Source organism: Pristis pectinata, chromosome 30 (genome assembly GCF_009764475.1).
Source record: "Pristis pectinata isolate sPriPec2 chromosome 30, sPriPec2.1.pri, whole genome shotgun sequence".
In the NCBI taxonomy this organism is placed as follows: domain Eukaryota; kingdom Metazoa; phylum Chordata; class Chondrichthyes; order Rhinopristiformes; family Pristidae; genus Pristis; species Pristis pectinata.
The window spans coordinates 6916394-6933255 of record NC_067434.1 but is presented as its reverse complement, the minus strand read 5'-3'; the positions used below and the strand labels follow the sequence as shown (position 1 = coordinate 6933255).

The window sequence follows — 16862 nt, the reverse complement described above, 5'->3', positions numbered from 1 at the left end:
ACTTCACTGTCCCTGATATATTATCCAGTGGAGCATGTGATTATATTTCTGCTCTCATATCTCAATAACCTTAAATCTCTGAGCCACAAACTCATCAGCTGCTGAGGACAGGAATGAAGCTGCCTGATGCGTGAGGCTTTTGCAAAGAGTCTGGTTTTCACACCTCCTGTGCTGGGCCAATGACCTGTCAGCTTGCAACCTCACACAATGTTGAGTTTACACCGACATCCTTCGCCCTGAAATTACCATTTATGTTCAATGCAACAGTGGGTTTTGTGCCCGAAAAAAGCAGCAGGCATCCCTGTCCATTCCCCAGGCTTGTTTCCCCTGACAAGATGCAGTAGTAAAAAGATCAGAGGTTGAGACCTGCCGTGTTCAGTCAAACTGGGACAATTTTTCCAGTTAATCACCTGTTCCCATTCACATGTACCAACAAAGACACACCCGAGCAGGCTGTCCTCACCCCCACCAACCCCTGACTGCACCTCCCAACTACAACCAGCCAGGAATTATTAAATCTTTCCCCTACCATGAGCAAAATTTAAATCCACTAAAGAACCTCTTCAGATATACCAGTTAACATCACCTTGTGAAAGCAGATCCCAAGTAAGACTCAGGAGCCGTGGGAACTAAAGCATGGAATTGGTTCTTATGGACAATCAGAATTAGCTCCACTCCTTTTCTTTATTCCAACCACCTACTCTCCCAATCCCATTCCCTCCCCATTCCTGACCTCGCCCAACCCCAGTCCCCGTCCCCACCACGTCAACTTCAAACCCCGTGTCCGAGGGTTGTTCTCCCACAAACACCCCCTTCATCCCCACGGACATCCCACTTCCCCATGGTGCTCTGATATTGCTTCTGCTGCTCTCCCAACTCCCAGCACTTTGTGAGTGAAGTTTTGTCCATTTTCAACCCTCCTATATATTTGGTTACTTCATTGTATAGGGCACAACCACGAGATACTGTGTAATTGTATTACTAGTTACTGACACAGATGTGTGAGCTGAATTATAAACAGAGCATAAAAGGTGACCTTGCAACCTTCCTGGTCCTGTCACCTATCTCATAAATCAACCCCTAATGACTCACGGTCACATAACAGACACTTCAGTACATATTAATAGACAATTTTTCAGCAAGAAAATGAATAGGGCACAGCCATTCATTCCACAAACAATGACTGTCCTGCAGTCCCCCATAAGGGATTAGGGATCCCATCTGTCCCGTCAGTGGAACATGGCGTGACATCAGCCAGCTACAAATTCCCCTTTTGTTCTTGACAGTGACCTAGATCAAACAGCTGACAGGGCTTCTCAGTTTCCTGGCACAGTGTGTCATAGAGCACTAGGGTAGGGTACATGTCACTGATTTATTGTTCAAGAACTTCAAGTGTCAACTAAGCAGTTATATAGAGGGAGAGGGAGTCTTCTGTCTCCAGATCTTGTGCATTCTGAGCAATATTGGAATATTTCTTCCTGCAGCTTTTTAACATTCCCCCCCCCCCCCCTCGCTCACACTACCTCCCAGTCTTGCAGCTTCCTACCACTCAGAGTAAAAGCCTCCTAAATTCCTGACCAAGAACAAACATTTTGGAAAGTCTATTTTTTCTGGATAGTATCAGAAACACAAAAACCAGGATTTTTAAAAAATTCACACTGGGGGCTAGTGCACGTAAAGCATAGAAAACAAATGTGATGCAACAATTGGTCTTGAGAATTTTGCTAATTATTTACAATCATACTAAGTTGTTACTTTTCTATTTGTAAGTTTAGCTTCCTCGAGTCCTGAAGCAACTGTTGTCACAAACTAAGGTGGGCAGAACCCACGATTGAAGCAGGCAAGTTCATGTTTGGTGAGAGAAGAGGTGGGGGTCAGGGAGGGCATTCCAATCGCCTGAAGACTCTTCTGCCAAACTTGGTAAAGGATGAGGCAGAGAAGCAGTCAAACAAAGCAACAGGAAATGGGAGGAACTGAATATTGGATTGAAATAGGTCACAGCTAAAGGATGAGGCAGGACCATGGAAAGGTTTAAAGGCAAACATTTTAGGAACAGGCCATTCAGACTCCGTATCGACAGGTAGGGATTGGAGTGAAGGATGTGGTAGAGCAGCTAGTGTGTGCAATAGAGATTTAGACAATTTAGGGTGTATGGGAAGTGGACAATGGGACGTCAGTAAGAAAGTGATGGACTGGTCAGTTGAGCAGGTGCTAAAGAGTATAATGATGTGGGCAGAGTGGGTAACGGCGTACAGATGGGAACAAGTTGCCTTTGTACAGATGAGATGGTTGGATCCAAACCTCAACTCAAGACCCAACACAAGGCTGAAACTGCAAGAAAATAGAAGTGGGCCCTTTGGCCCTTTCGAGTCTACTCTGCTGCTCAATGCAATTATGGCTGAACTTCTATCCCAATAACATATTCCCAGTCTCTCCTCATACACCTCGATAGCCTTTGTGTCCAGAAATCTATCTCCTTCCCCAATACATCCAGCAACTTAGTGAGGCTGAAGTCACTGCACAGCCAAGGGAAACGTCAGAGCTCAACGCGATGGAGCAGAATATCTGACAGAGGCCAAGGACCACCGTCTCCGTCCTTTAAGCATACAGTTGGTTAAACATAATGTCCAGTTAACAGTGAGACTCATTTTACTAATAGGCAAGGTTTAGAGGTATACAGGTCAAATGCAGGCAAATGGGATTAGCTTAGATGGGCATCTTGGTTGGCATGGACAAGTTGGGCCGAAGGGCCTGTTTCCACACTGTATGACTAACTCTAACTGGGTGGTATCAGCGTTACTATTATCTCGCTAACTCAAGGAACAGACATGTAAATAACCTAAGTCAACAACCTGCCATCATATTTAGCTAAAGTAAGCCAATAACTTCACAGCCACTTGTTTCAAAAATATCCCCCTTGTGCAACTTTGTGCAACTTTGGTTGAGATGCAATTAATTGGCCTTTGACCGTTGAAAAATAGAGTCAGTTTCTCCCTTTTTTGGTTGGCCCATTGTTTCAGAGCTGGCCAAGATTGAACCAAGTTCAAGACGGGCGTACACTCCAGTGCTGATACCATTGTTTCTGGAGTCAGCTACAAGTCTATCTTGTTCTTCCAGGAAGCACCAGAACTAAGGAACTCAGTGACAAATACAAAGTAACTCTGATTTACAGGATAACAAATGATACCATGTTTGAACAACTTTCCGGACATGAAATACTTTTCAGGAAATAAAGAAATATTAACAATTCTCAGATATTGTTTTACTTTAATAAACAGCATTACCACATTAAGTTCTCACAGTCAGTGATAAACAGGGTAGCAACAGCTGTACCTTAAAGGTTCAAAGCAAATAAGAAAACTAGTGTTTGAAACTCTTTCCATTATCATTAGTCAATTTCAAAATAACTTCAAAGAGTAGTGATTAGAGTTGTCCTGGGGACAGAAGGTAGTTGGAATTTGGTTTATAGCTGATCTGTCCGGGTTTAGGCCTCAACAGACGAACACAGTACAAGTGGTTGAGACGTTTCTTGTTACACGTAACTTTGGTGAGCATTGTGCTGTTAGCTGTAGAAGATGGATCACCAATGGAGGCACGCAGGGCTGTTAAACCATCTCGATCCCTGCTTAAACATCAAATCACTATTTACTCAGACCCACAGAATCTGAGCTTGGATCACAAAAGAAACAGAAGCAGAAGTAGCCATTTGGCTCCTCATCTCTTAATATCTAATAAACAATCCATCACCATCTCAAATGTACTCTAACAGAGGCTCCATCGCCCCTGTAGGTAGAGAAGGAGAAGAAGTTTCTTCTCATCTCAGTCCTGAATGGAGATCCTTTATTTTGAGACTGTAATCTTTACGCCAAAGGTCCCCCAGCCAATGAAAACGTCAACTCCTCATCCACACTGTCGAACACTTTAAGAATGGTTGACTTTTCAATGAGATCACCTTTCATTCTTTGAAAGAGCATCAACCTCATCTGCTTAATCGCTCCTCATAGTACAAGTCCATCACCCCATGAATCAATCTGGTGAACCTTCACCACACTCTCTCAATCACATCTATACTTCCATAGGTAGGGTAAACAATATTCCAGATGCCACCTCACCCAGGGCCCTATATTATTGCAGCAAAAGTTCTCTACTGTTATAAAACCCTCCTGCAATAAAGGCCAAAGAACTGTTTGCCTTCCTAATTGCTTGCTGTTTCTGCTTGTTAACATCGAGTGGTTTATGTATTAGGACACTCCGGTTTCCCTGAGCACTCATCCTTTTCTACCTCTCACCATTTTAAACAAAATCATCCCTTCCATTTTTCCGACCATGGATGACCTCACATTTTCCCCACATCAAATTCCATTTGCCATATACTTGCCCATTTACTTAGTCTGTCTATATACCCCTAAAGCCGCTATGTATTCTTCTCAGAGCCCACACTGCCACTGAGCATTGTATCATCAACAAACATGGATATACTACAGCTAATCCCCTCGATCAAATTACTGTAACCACCTAGGGCCCTGCAGCTCACAGCCTCCCTATCCAGAAACAAATCCTTTATTTCTACTCTGTTTTCTATCTATAAACCAATCCTCGATCCCTGCCATTGTAGAATACCCAATACTGTATGCTCTAATCTTGTTTCATAATCTCTTTTGTAGTATGTTACTGAAGGCCAAATATACCATATGAACTCTTGCTCTTACCTATTCTTTAATTATAACCTCACAAAATCCAACAGATTTCTCAACCATGATTTCCCTTTCATAAATCCATGTGAACTCTGCCTAACCCTACTGCTAATTTCTAACTGTCCTGCTACCACTTAATAATAGGTTCCAGCATTTTCCCCACTGCTGGTGGCTAGTTCACTGGTTCGTAGTTCCTTGCCCTCTCCTTCCTTTCTTGATCAGTGGAATTGTATTTGTTATTTTTCAATCCATGGCAACTGTTCTACAATCTGTGATGTGTTGGAAGGTGACAACATCCACTATCTCCGTGGATGTAGGTCATCAGGTCCTGAGAATTTATCAGCCATTTGTGCCATTAACCTCTCCAGTACTAGCTCTTTACTAATGCTCTGGACTCTTTACTGACTTTTAACTTGGAGTCCTGCACTACTTCCAGTAAACTTCCTCTGCTTTCTTCCATGAATTTAGTTTCTCTGCCATTTCTTATTCCCCAATATAATCTCTCCTGTCTCAGTCTGCAAGGGACCCACATTAACTTTCCAAATGTTTTCCTTATCACAGAGTAAAACTCTGATACCTGCACTCCCTTCAAACTTACCAGGTTCACTGGAGAATTTATTATATAGTGCAACATCTAAAAAGCGAGTTAAAAGTGTGCTGGGGTGGGAATAACATCCAACAGTTCAGAAAATATGCCAGTCCAGCACCACCAAAGTCCCAAGTGTGCTGTATTAAGGGAGTTTCACTATAGTTATAGAAACTTTTACAATCTGTTTTTAAGCCCCTCAGTAGGTTACTCTCACATTTTAATTGCCTCTTCCAGGTCCCCCCTGAAACAAAAACAATCCCCGGTCCAGATGAAGGGTCTCAATGCGAAACGTCCACTGCCCACTCCCCTCCGTAGATGCTGCCTGACCTGCTAAGTTCCTCCAGTGCTTTGTCTGTGGCCCCTCTGATGAATTCTGGCTGACTGCTTTTTTGGGAAACATTAAAAGCCTTTCCCTTTGATCTAATGTTACTTTTAATTTCTCTTAATAACCACGGCTGAAGCACTTTTCCTGTTTTTTTTTGCCTTAAAGGAACATATATGACACAGGGGTGGGGGTGGGGGGGGGGGTGGTCGAGACTGAGAGGATATTTCCCCGAGTTAGGGTATCTAGAATTAGGGGGCATGGTTTTAACACAAGAATTTGCCCTTTTCAGATGGAGTGGGGGAATTTCTTCTCTCAGAGAGCTGTGGAGGTGGAGGCAGTGAACATATTTACGGTGGAGATTGAATGTTTGAACAATTTGAACAAGGGAGACGAGAGGTACCGGGGGGGGGGGGGGGGGGGGGGGGGAGAGTGGCAAAGTGGTGTTGAACTGGGTCAGCCATGATCTTACTGAATGGTGAAGCAGGTTGAAGGGGCTGAATGCTCCCTCTCCAGCTTCTAATGTTCTTCAAGACCCCTTAAATAACAGACCATCAATTAACCCTCTCTGATTACACCATCTGACTTGAAATAGCCTCTTCTCTCCTTGGTCAAGTACAGGTCAGAGACGGCTTGCATACAGTCCGACTTCACTGTTTCTACACAATTCTTCCCACTTGGATTCTGTAACCCGGCCATGCATTTTCAGCCCACAGTTTTTGTGGTGGCTGGGCTCCAGGTTTAGCAGAATTAATCCTGGGATTGAAGCATGGAATCCAAATTAAAGAACAGAAGAGCAGTTTATGGAAGTGTCAGCTTTCAAGCGATTCGTGATGGAAGGATACACGTTTATCACTCACTAAACCGAAGAATGTCAGAGTGGAGAGTCACAGCCGACACGTAATGGGGAAACCTTCTGTCCAGACATGCTGACTGCTACAGGATATCTATATGAACACCATTTTGGGAGCCGGGCTCAGAAGTGACTTAGTCTAAACACAATGTTGTTGTCCTAGATCAAGAGGAATTCTACCTGGCTCCCCAATCTGTCTCTGAAGTAGCTCCATCATGACACTCCAACATCCAGCAGCTCCATCATCCATGGGACGTTACATTGCAACTTTACAAAACAATAGTTAAAACACACTTGTGTGCAGTTCTGGTCACCACATTATAGGATGGATATGGTTGCATTGCAGAGAGTGCAGGGGAGATTCACCAAGATGTTGCCTGGATTGGGGACTTTAGTTATGGGGAGAGATTAGATAGGCTGAGCTTGTTTTTCCCTGGAGCAAAGGAGGCTGAGGGGTGACCCGACAGAGGTATATAAAATTATAACAGAGCCATAGATAAGGTAGGTAGGATCTTTTCTCCATGGTAGGGGCATTAAAAACAAGAGGGAATAAGTTTCAAATGAGGAAGGGGTTTAAAAGGGGATTTGTGGGGAAGTTTTTATTTTACACATTGAGTGGTTGATGTCTGGAACTTGCTGCCAGAGGACCCGGTGGAATCAGACACAGTCATTGTGTTCAAGGGATATTTAACCAGACAAGGCACAGGAGGGCATGGTCCTAATGCAGGCAAATGGGGTTAGTGTAGATGGGTGAAAAGGTTGGCATGTGCCCTTTTCTGTGCTGTACAACTCTATGACACCTCGGGTTAGGCGATAAGAGATGGCACATGTCAACGTATGGCTCTTATTGGAGCTGGGCAAAGTAACCCTACCTCCAGCCCCTCCCCTTCAGAAGGAGCCACTGTCAAGAGTCCACCTAATTTGCAAACTAGAAACTTCTGTATTCAATAGAGTTAGAAATTTTACAACAAGCCAACTCCTGAGCAGATCCAAACTGCCCAAATCAAGTGGTGCCTTCAAGAGAGTGTAAAATGTGACTTTTCTAACCCAGCAGGAACAGGGGCATTGCCAATTCACACATGAAAAAGAGAAGGCAGCAGGGTGCATGAACTTACTCTGGAAATGGTCAGAGGCATGTTGAAATCCTTCCCTCCTTGCAGCCTGAAGCCCCAAGGTGCAGGGCCAGTCAGAGACACATTGTACGCTGACATCTTTCACTTTCCCACCAGCCACTGAATCCGCTACTGGGAAAGGCCTTTAGGGGTGGGGCAGGGAGGGAAGAAACAGAAAGAGTTTGTGAATAAATTTTTTTGAAAAAAAGTCACCGAATTACTGAGCTGCCCAGCGAAAGAGATTGGAGTGCCACCCAAGAATAGAAACAAGTGATCAGGCAGGAACAGACCACAGGCAGAGTGAGCCATATATGGGTGGTAACACAACACCCAATATGCCAGGATTGTGTGACTCACATCACCAATATAGGACAGATTTTTCAAGGCTCCCCAAACTTATTCAGAAATCTTGCAAATGGAAAATAGTCATTAATAATATCAAGAGGCAGCAGAATCTTATCAACTGGCTTTGTAGTTGGTACCAGTTTTGTAAATAACTGCTAAACAAAGACAAGTTATTGGAAAAAATAATTATAATGTGCTTGGTTGTTATTGGGATGTAATACTAACTTGTTACATTTTTTTTTAATTGCAAGCAAGGTTTTAAGTTTGAACATCCCACCAAATAACAACAGAACAGAAATTTATCCCTGTAACTTAATTTCACCAGAACTACAATAATCAGCCAAACGCCCCAACTGCTGAACAGATAAAGCTACTCTTTTGTCACTGTCCGACCCAACACCAGATCGCGGAAATATCCAAATAATCCACTAAATTCAAAATTCATGCTTTCAGAATCAAATTTATCCCGCCTGTGATCCATCTCGCCTACAGGTGAGAATCACTGAAAAATAATAACTTTAAAAATCCGGCACATCGCAAGTTTAAAAAAAAATGCATGTTTCCCGACTGCTGGGGGTGGGGAGATGTTTGTGACAGTTGTAATTGCAACAAAACGGCGAACAAGCCGCCGGTGCGAGGGGGCAAAGCATGCGCTGGAAGTTTGCGATGGGACTAAAGAATTGCAGCACGGTGCTGGGAAACTATATTTGGAAGCAAGACCAGCGTTAAACGACAGGTGCAACCGTCCAGAAGTCCTCGACTTTTTACTATTTTCAAAGCCGTTTTGTTTTCTGTTGTTAAACAAGCAGCCATTACATTACCACAACCCTTCACCCTTGCACCGTATGCACTACACGCCAGCAGGCAGATCAATCGCGGAGCAATTCTTTCTTAATACTGCATGCAAAATGCAAACGCATCGCCGGGCAGGAAAGCCCACGCTACAGAGGGGAAAAAAAAGCATCGGAAGAGGCTAAAAGCAGAGGGATGTTTACCATACCCCTTCCCTGTTGCCCGCCTTCGTCTCCTGAAGCGAAGCAGCTGAGTATCAGTAAGCGCATTTATCGGCTCTGAGCCCCGGGGATGACGTCAGCTGATGGGCACTGACAGCCGGCCGCTGAAGGTGGGCGATGCAACCGGGCCTTGAAGATTACAAGGATGTTGCGGCGGAGTCCAACCTTGCTCAGGTGTTCCCGCTAACCCTGCCTTCAGGAAAGAGGGCAGTGGGAAAAGTAACATTTCTGCGCTGTAATAAGTGCAATCTTTCAGTTAAATGTAGTTGCGATTGCAAGAGTTTTTATAATTATTTTAAAGTCCACATTAGTGCAAAGTTGCATTTGAGGTCCTGAAATCTTGACTGAAAATATCCAAGCAAAGTTATCTTACTTGCGTTAGGATCATGAAAGTGCTATACATTTTTGATTGCACATTGCTAAGTTGAATGACAATTTAAAAATAAAATCCACTTTGAAAATCGCATCCGTGCTATGTTTCTGGTCGATGTGGCGGCGCTAAAGTTGTCCCATTGGTTGCTGAGACCTGTGGTTTGACGATACTTGGGGCCCACTTTCGGATCTGCAGATTACAGCAGAGGTTCTGTCCCAAGCTGGGTGATGTGGGAAGGGCGCGGTTGAAGCCGAGGAGGGACATCACAAGGAGGTAACCTCACAGCATCACAATGGGTGGTGCATGGAGGTGATCCACCTCTGACCCTGTAACCCTCCCGCCCCCACACTCTGACCCACCCATACAATCCGCTCTGCACCATGATCCACCCCAGGATTTATCCCATTCCATTCCCCTTTGGACCCAGTCCATTTCTCTGCCCCCACACTACGACCCCCATTCTTCCTATACTCCCCCAGGCCCAACACTGACCTACATCAGGACCCCCCCTCCTAACGTTCCATGTTTCCCTTACTGTGACCCACCTCATATCCCAACATTTGCTCCCACAGCTCCCTGTGTTTTCTCCCCCACATTGCCTCCTCATTCTGTACCAAACATTATTGACCATCCAACTTTAGGGATTAACACTTTACCCAAAATACAATTACCCTCTGCATGTCAGTCTCATTGCGTCCCAGGTGACTGGCAGCTGTGTCATGTGATCAGTTTGGGTGTTGAGAACCAGAAAGATTCCGAAGAGCAGTGGCTCTGAATTTTGCATCAACTACGCAGCAGTTGTCAGCTTGCTGCAGTCCAACAGGTTCAGGAGTAAGTGATCAGAAATCACAGGGAGCAGTTTTCTTTTAGGATCTTGAACCACAGCTGTCCTTTTGGTGAAGGTGTACCCAGAACGCTGGGGGAGGGAGTTCCAGGATTTAAACCCAACAATGATGAAGGATCGATGATATATTTCCAACAGGGCAGCACGGTAGTGTAGCGGTTAGTGTAACGCTATTACAGCGCCAGTGACCCAGGTTCAATTCCGGCCACTGTCTGTAAGGAGTTAGTACATTCTCCCTGTGTGGCTGCGTGGGTTTCCTCCGGGTGCTCCGGTTTCCTCCCACATTCCAAAGACGTATGGTTAGGAAGTTGTGGGCATGCTATGTTGGCGCCGGAAGCGTGACGACACTTGCGGGCTGCCCCCAGAACATTCTATGCAAAAACAGATGCATTTCACTGTGTGTTTCGATGTACATGTGACTAATAAAGAAACCTTATCTTATAATTATGTTAGTGTGTGACTCAGAGGTGTTCCTCTGCACCTGCTGCCCTTGTCCTACTTCGTGGGAGAGGTTGTGGGTTTGGGAGGTGCTGTTGTAGGTGGTTAACTACAATGCATTTAGTAGACGGTACACACCGCAGCCACGATGCATGAATGGCGGAGGGAGTGAATGTTTCGGTGGTGGATGGGGTCCCAATCAAGTGTGCTGGTGTGGCCCGGATGGTATTGAGCTTCTTCACTTGTTGCAGTTGCACTCATCTGGACAAGTGGGAAGTACTACATCACACTCCTGACCTGTGCCTTGTCGACAGTGGACAGGCCTTGGGTGTCAGGAGGTGAGTCATTCCTTGCAGGGTACCCAGTTTGTAACCTGCTCTTCTGTCACATTATTTGTGCGTTTGGTCCAATTGAGTTGCCGGTCAATAGTGACTTTTATGAGGTCGGTACGGGGGATTCGGTGATGGCAATGCTGGAGGTGTCCCACACCACTACGATCAAGGGTAACTGCTTCCCTTCAAGCATTCGGTTCTTGAACCAACTGGCACAAACCCTAATCACTACAGTTTAGCAACACTATGGCCACTTTGATCACCTTGCAATAAAATGGAGTTTGGTTTTTTTTCTAATTGTGTTCCTTCTTGTAAACTTGTATATAATTTGTGTTTAATTTATGCTTTCCTTATGAATGCCTGTGGAATTGGAATTGGCATTGGTTTATTATTGTCACTTGTACCGAGGTACAGTGAGAAACTTGTCTTGCATACCGATCGTACAGGTCAATTCATTATACAGTGCATTGAGTTAGTACAGGGTAAAACAATACAGAATGCAGAATAAAGTGTCACAGTTACAGAGAAAGTGCAGTGCAGGTAGACAATAAGGTGCAAGGTCATAACGAGGTAGGTTGTGAGGTCAAGAGTTCATCTTATCGTACTAGGGAACAGTAGTCTTATAACAACTGGATAGAAGTTGTCCTTGAGCCTGGTGGTACGTGCTTTCAGGCTTTTGTATCTTCTGCCCAATGGGAGAGGGGAGAAGAGAGAATGTCCGAGGTGAGTGGGGTCTTTGATTATGCCGGCTGCTTTACCGAAGCAGTGAGAAGTGTAGACAGAGTCCATCGAGAGGAGGCTGGTTTCCGTGATGCGCTGGGCTGTGTCCACAACTCTCTGCAGTTTCTTGCAGTCCCGGGCAGAGCAGTTGCCATACCAAGCCGTGATACATCCAGATAGGATGCTGCGATGCTGCTGCAGGCAAGTTTTTCATTGCACCTGTGCATACATGTACTTGTGCAGATGACAATAAACTCAACTTTGACTTCAAAATCAGAATCAGGTTTGTTATCACTGACTTATATGACGTGAAATTTGTTTTTTTGTGGCAGCAGTACAGTGCAAAGACATAAAAATCACTATAAATTACAAAAGTAAATAAATAGTGCAAAATATGGCTTCATGGACCATTCAGAAATCTGATGGTGGAGGATAGTTGAATGATGAGGGTAGTTGGTTCGATTCGCTCTGTTGGAGATGGTCATTGCCTTGCACGTGTGTCACAAACCTAGGTTGCCACTCACCAGCCCTCACTGAATGTTGCATGCAGACAGGGGCTGCTTCATTTGCCGAGGAGTGACGGATAGAACTGAACGTTGTGCATTAACAGTCAACATTTAAAAGATACAATTTAATAGTTATTTCGAAAAGAAAGTAAACAATCAGTCATTTTGTTAAATTCTTAATTATTATTAAAACAAAACAGTAAAAATATTAAAAGAAGGAAAAGAAAAGGTTTAAATCTAAAAATTAATTGGATAATAAAGCAAGTAGGTAGTAAATCAAAGGAAAACCATTGTGTCTTTTCCACATTTCTTACCTTCTAAAATTAAAAGTGGGTTCATAAGAAATCCTTCAGCCTCTTGGACGGATTTAAACCACTTGCGAGATCCCCACTTCTGAACTTCTGATGGAAGGAAGATCAAAGGTGAAGCAGCTGAAGGTGCTTGGGCCCAGAGCAACTCCTGCAGTGATGTTCAAGGGCTGAGTACTTGATTTCCAACAAACACAACCACCTTTCTTCATGTGAGGTTTGTCTCCAGTCGTTGATGTGTTTACCCCTTGATGCCTATAAACTGGATTTACTGGGGGGTCCTTGATGCCACTCTTGATTCAATGCCTTGATGTCAAGGACATTTATTCTCACTGTACCTCTGGAATGCAGTGCTTCTTCCATGGTTAATGAGGTCTGGAGCCAAGTGATCCTGGAGAAACCCAACCTGGCCATTGGTCAGGAGGGTGTTGATGAGTAAGGGCTGCTTGATAACATTGTCGATTCAGGCACATGAATGAGAGGAAAATAGAGGGATATGGGCACTCTGTAGGTAGGAGGGAATAGCTATGCCAGCACAACATTGTGGGCCAAAGGGCCTGTACTGTGCTGTACTGTTCTATGTTCTATGTAAACCTTCCATCAGTTTGCGAACAACTGGGTGGTAATATTTACTTCATCCCCAAAATTTCATAACGTGACTACACAGATCACATTGTGCCATTGTTTTCTTAAAGGATCTTGAAAGTTCGGCAATCAGAGACTATTGTGAAAATGGCACAGATATTCATCGTTAGGAATTGTTTCGATATGAATAAGAAACCGTGATAATGCACAACTTGTTATAAAAGGAAAGACCTCCATATGATGATAGGCAGCAGAGGACTGTCCACAGGAGGTTTTGCTTCTGCATGCACACTCAACCTACTGAAGTGTTGCTTCTTTTGACCACAGTGTCTGTCCAGAGCCAGTGGCAGTGCAGAATGAATTGTAATATTCGATAACTAATATTCTGGGACCATGCTTTTTCTGAATTTTGATCATTAGGTCCAATCCTAATGGTTTCCTTGGGTTTATAGTGCAGCCTCTTACTGTTATCTTCCTAATCTACAGATTGCCAGCTTCATAAATTTGGTTAAAGTGACCAATAAAAACAGTTTCAAATTTAGCTCGTGCGTATTTGGAGATTCTAATGACAATATTGTTTGACAAAATATGGCCCATCTGATGATGACTAAAATAATGTTCTCAAACTATATCTCCAAGGTGAATGATGCAATCCAACTGATTCCACAAAACAATATACTAAACTCCAGACCTGCCAGCAACATTAAGCCCTTTGGCCTTTACACAACCTTATTTTAGTTTAACTCAATAACATTCAGCGGTTGCTTTTTTTCACATTTATTTAGCATTTATCCATTCTAATATTTCTCACCTCTTACATCACAGTGTAAGAACAATTGATGAAAGAGGTTTTGCATTTATACTGCCCATTTCATGACCTCAATATGAACTGAACTGTCAATGACCATTGAAGTACTTCTGAAATGTTGTCACTATTGTAATGTAGGGAGACACGTCTTCACGAGGTTGCTCAAACTACCTTGGTTGTGGGGTGGTGTTGACCTCAACAGCTGGGAAAACTTCTCCGACTTCTTCAAAACAGTGGTACACCTGAGAGGGGAAAGAGCAATTGGTTTAACAATTCAAAGAAAAGCCAACATCTCTGATAATGCAGCATTCCCTCAGTACCGAATCACAATGTTAGCTCAAGTCCCTTGAGTGGGGCTTGGCTGTACATGCCTGGAAGTGACATACACATGCAGTCAAGCCCCATACCTATTCAGCACAATGTGATTTAACACAAAGTAAGCTTTGTGGGGCAGTTCTGGGACAACGTGGTCTTAGCCCCACACCATCATCCTGGGAGACCTGCAGGTAGGTGAGAAACCTGCAGGCCACCCACCGCACCAAGACAACCTCACCAACGCGTTCCTAGTCACCAATCTGCCACCCTTCCTTGTCCATAAGACACTCCCTGGCCCCTTGTTCCTCAACCATAGCTGTCCTCCCTCCCCAACATTTGCACCCAGCTTCACACCCATCCCCTGCCAGAATGTGCTGACCTCCCTGATCTTCAACTCCTCCCTCAAATGTCCAGCCAGCCTTCCCAATTCCTGACCACAAGTGTGCCTCCAATTCCCGCACCCCCGCGCCAGCTGTGTCTCTCCCTTACACCCTCCCCCCTCCACTCTGCTCCCCGCTCCCATCCAACACTAGAAAGATTGCCTTTGGGGCTGTGAGTACCTGATACTCAGGCTCCTCCAGAACACAGGCCCAGCTGGGTCTGTGGGCAACGTCCTAACCTTGGCCTCAGGAGAGGAAGACCAGTATCACCATTTCAACCACAAAAAGTGCAGTATTTGGTAACTTGCATGCCCTTGGCTGAGAACTGAGAGGGTGGGTTGTCACTGTTCCAATATACCAATATTTTCAGACCTCACTGCAGGAGTTCCTGGTGACAGAATCCTAGATACAACTATTCTCAGCTGCTTCCATCGATAAAATCAGAAGTAGGGTGTCTGCTGAGGATCGCACAACCTTCAGTTCCAGTCACAACTCTTCAGATGAGGAACCAGTCTACATTTGCATGCAACAAGATCCGAACAATATTCAGACACAGGCCAGTAATTGGCAAATAGTGATCACATCACACAAGTGCAAAACGATGACCAGCTCCAGCAAGAAAGGGTCTAACCACATACCCTTGACATTCCCATCCCCAAGTACCCCAGCAACAACATCATGGCTCTCATCACTGACCAGAAACTATCTGCCAGATAAATAGATGAATGAGTCACCATTTGATGCCCCAACTCTACAAGAGAACTCAGCACCGAAATGGAATATTCTTCACTTCCTGAATGAGTGGAGCTCTGAAAATTAAGATAAGATAAGAAATCTTTATTAGTCACATGTACATCGAAACACAGTGAAATGCATCTTTCGCGTAGAATGTTCACGGGGCAGCCCGCAAGTGTTGCCACGCTTCCGGCGCCAGCATAGCATGCCCATAACTTCCTAACCCATACGTCTTTGGAATGTGGGAGGAAACCGGAGCACCCGGAGGACACCCACGCAGACACAGGGAGAACGTACAAACTCCTTACAGACAGCGGCCGGAATTGAACCCGGGTCTCTGGCGCTGTAATAGCGTTACGCTGACCGCTAACATCATTCAGGACAAAGCAGCCCACTTGTTCAGCGCCCATTCCCCACATCAACATTCACTTGCTCCACCTCTGGAGCCGCAGTGTGTACCATTTACATAACGTACTGCAACAACTCACCAAGGCAGCGCCTCCAAACCAGTCAGCTTCACCACAAGTGGGACAAAAGGCACAGGGGAGCACCACTGCAATTTGCCTACCGCCACAACAGGTCTACAGCAGATGCAATCTCACTGCTGTAATAAACCTGATTCTGATTCTGCCTGCAGGTTTGCCTCCAAGTTGCAAACCATCCGATTTGGAAGTATATCACTGGCCCTTCATCATTGCTGGCTGTAAGTCCTGCAACTGTAGAGTGGGGGTAACTTCACCACATAGCTGGCAGCTCACCGCCATATTCTTGAGGGCTAAGACAATAAATGTTGGCCTTGCCAGCAACATCACAGCCTATAAATGAAGAAGGGCTTTCTCCATCTGTAGCTCCCATTACTGTTGGTGACCCCTGGATAATGAAAAGGTAAAAGGTGAAAGCACAGATGCTGCATTCCCTGTGATTGCTTGGGAAGGTGCGGTACAAAGGGGAATGGTCGGTGGGAACAGAAGAGAAATCCATGGAGTCACAAAGGAAATGGTCTCTTCTAAACGTTGAAAGGGGAAGGGAGGTGATGAAGGGATGTGTCTAAAGTCAAAGACAGAGTCGAGTTTATTGTCATTTGTACAAGTACATGTAGGCACAGGGGAGCGGAAAAACTTTACTTCCAGCAGCATCACAGGCACTTAGCATCTGATACACAACATTCACAAGAGAATCAGAAATTATACAAAATTATACAAGAAAGAACACAATTAGAACAAAAATAAGTCAATTGAAGTGCAGAGTGGTCCAAGTGGTCATAGTGTGGCAATATTGAGGTAGAGGTTAGGGTTGTGCCGGTTGGTTCAAGAACTGAATGGTTGAAGGGACGTAACTGTTCCTGAACCTGGTGACGTGAGACTTCAGGCTTCTGTACCTCCCTCCCGATGGTAGCTGCGTGAAGATGGCATGCTCCGGATGGTGGGAATCTTTGATGGTAGACGTTGCCTTCTTGAGGCAGCACCTTGTGTAGATACTACTGATGGTGGGGAGGGATGTGCCTGTGATGTATTGGGCTGGTGATGGAAACTAGTGGAAGCTGGCGAAAATTGTGAAGAATGACCCACTGAATGCAACGGCAGCTGGGCT

At 44.7% G+C, this 16862-nt stretch overlaps 1 protein-coding gene across 1 annotated transcript in view; it reads right to left on the bottom strand.

Annotated features, from left to right (window-relative positions):
* The window catches only part of ldb3a (LIM domain binding 3a), a 143677-nt gene extending 134706 nt beyond the window's left edge, over nt 1-8971 (bottom strand). Inside the window, exons 1-2 of the mRNA XM_052041333.1 lie at nt 8916-8971; nt 7574-7713 (exon numbers count right to left, since the gene is read on the bottom strand). Coding sequence (XP_051897293.1) covers nt 7574-7669 — 96 coding nt within the window. The 5' untranslated portion in view covers nt 7670-7713; nt 8916-8971. The remainder of the gene's footprint in view (nt 1-7573; nt 7714-8915) is intronic.
* Nucleotides 8972-16862: the final 7891 nt, after the last annotated feature.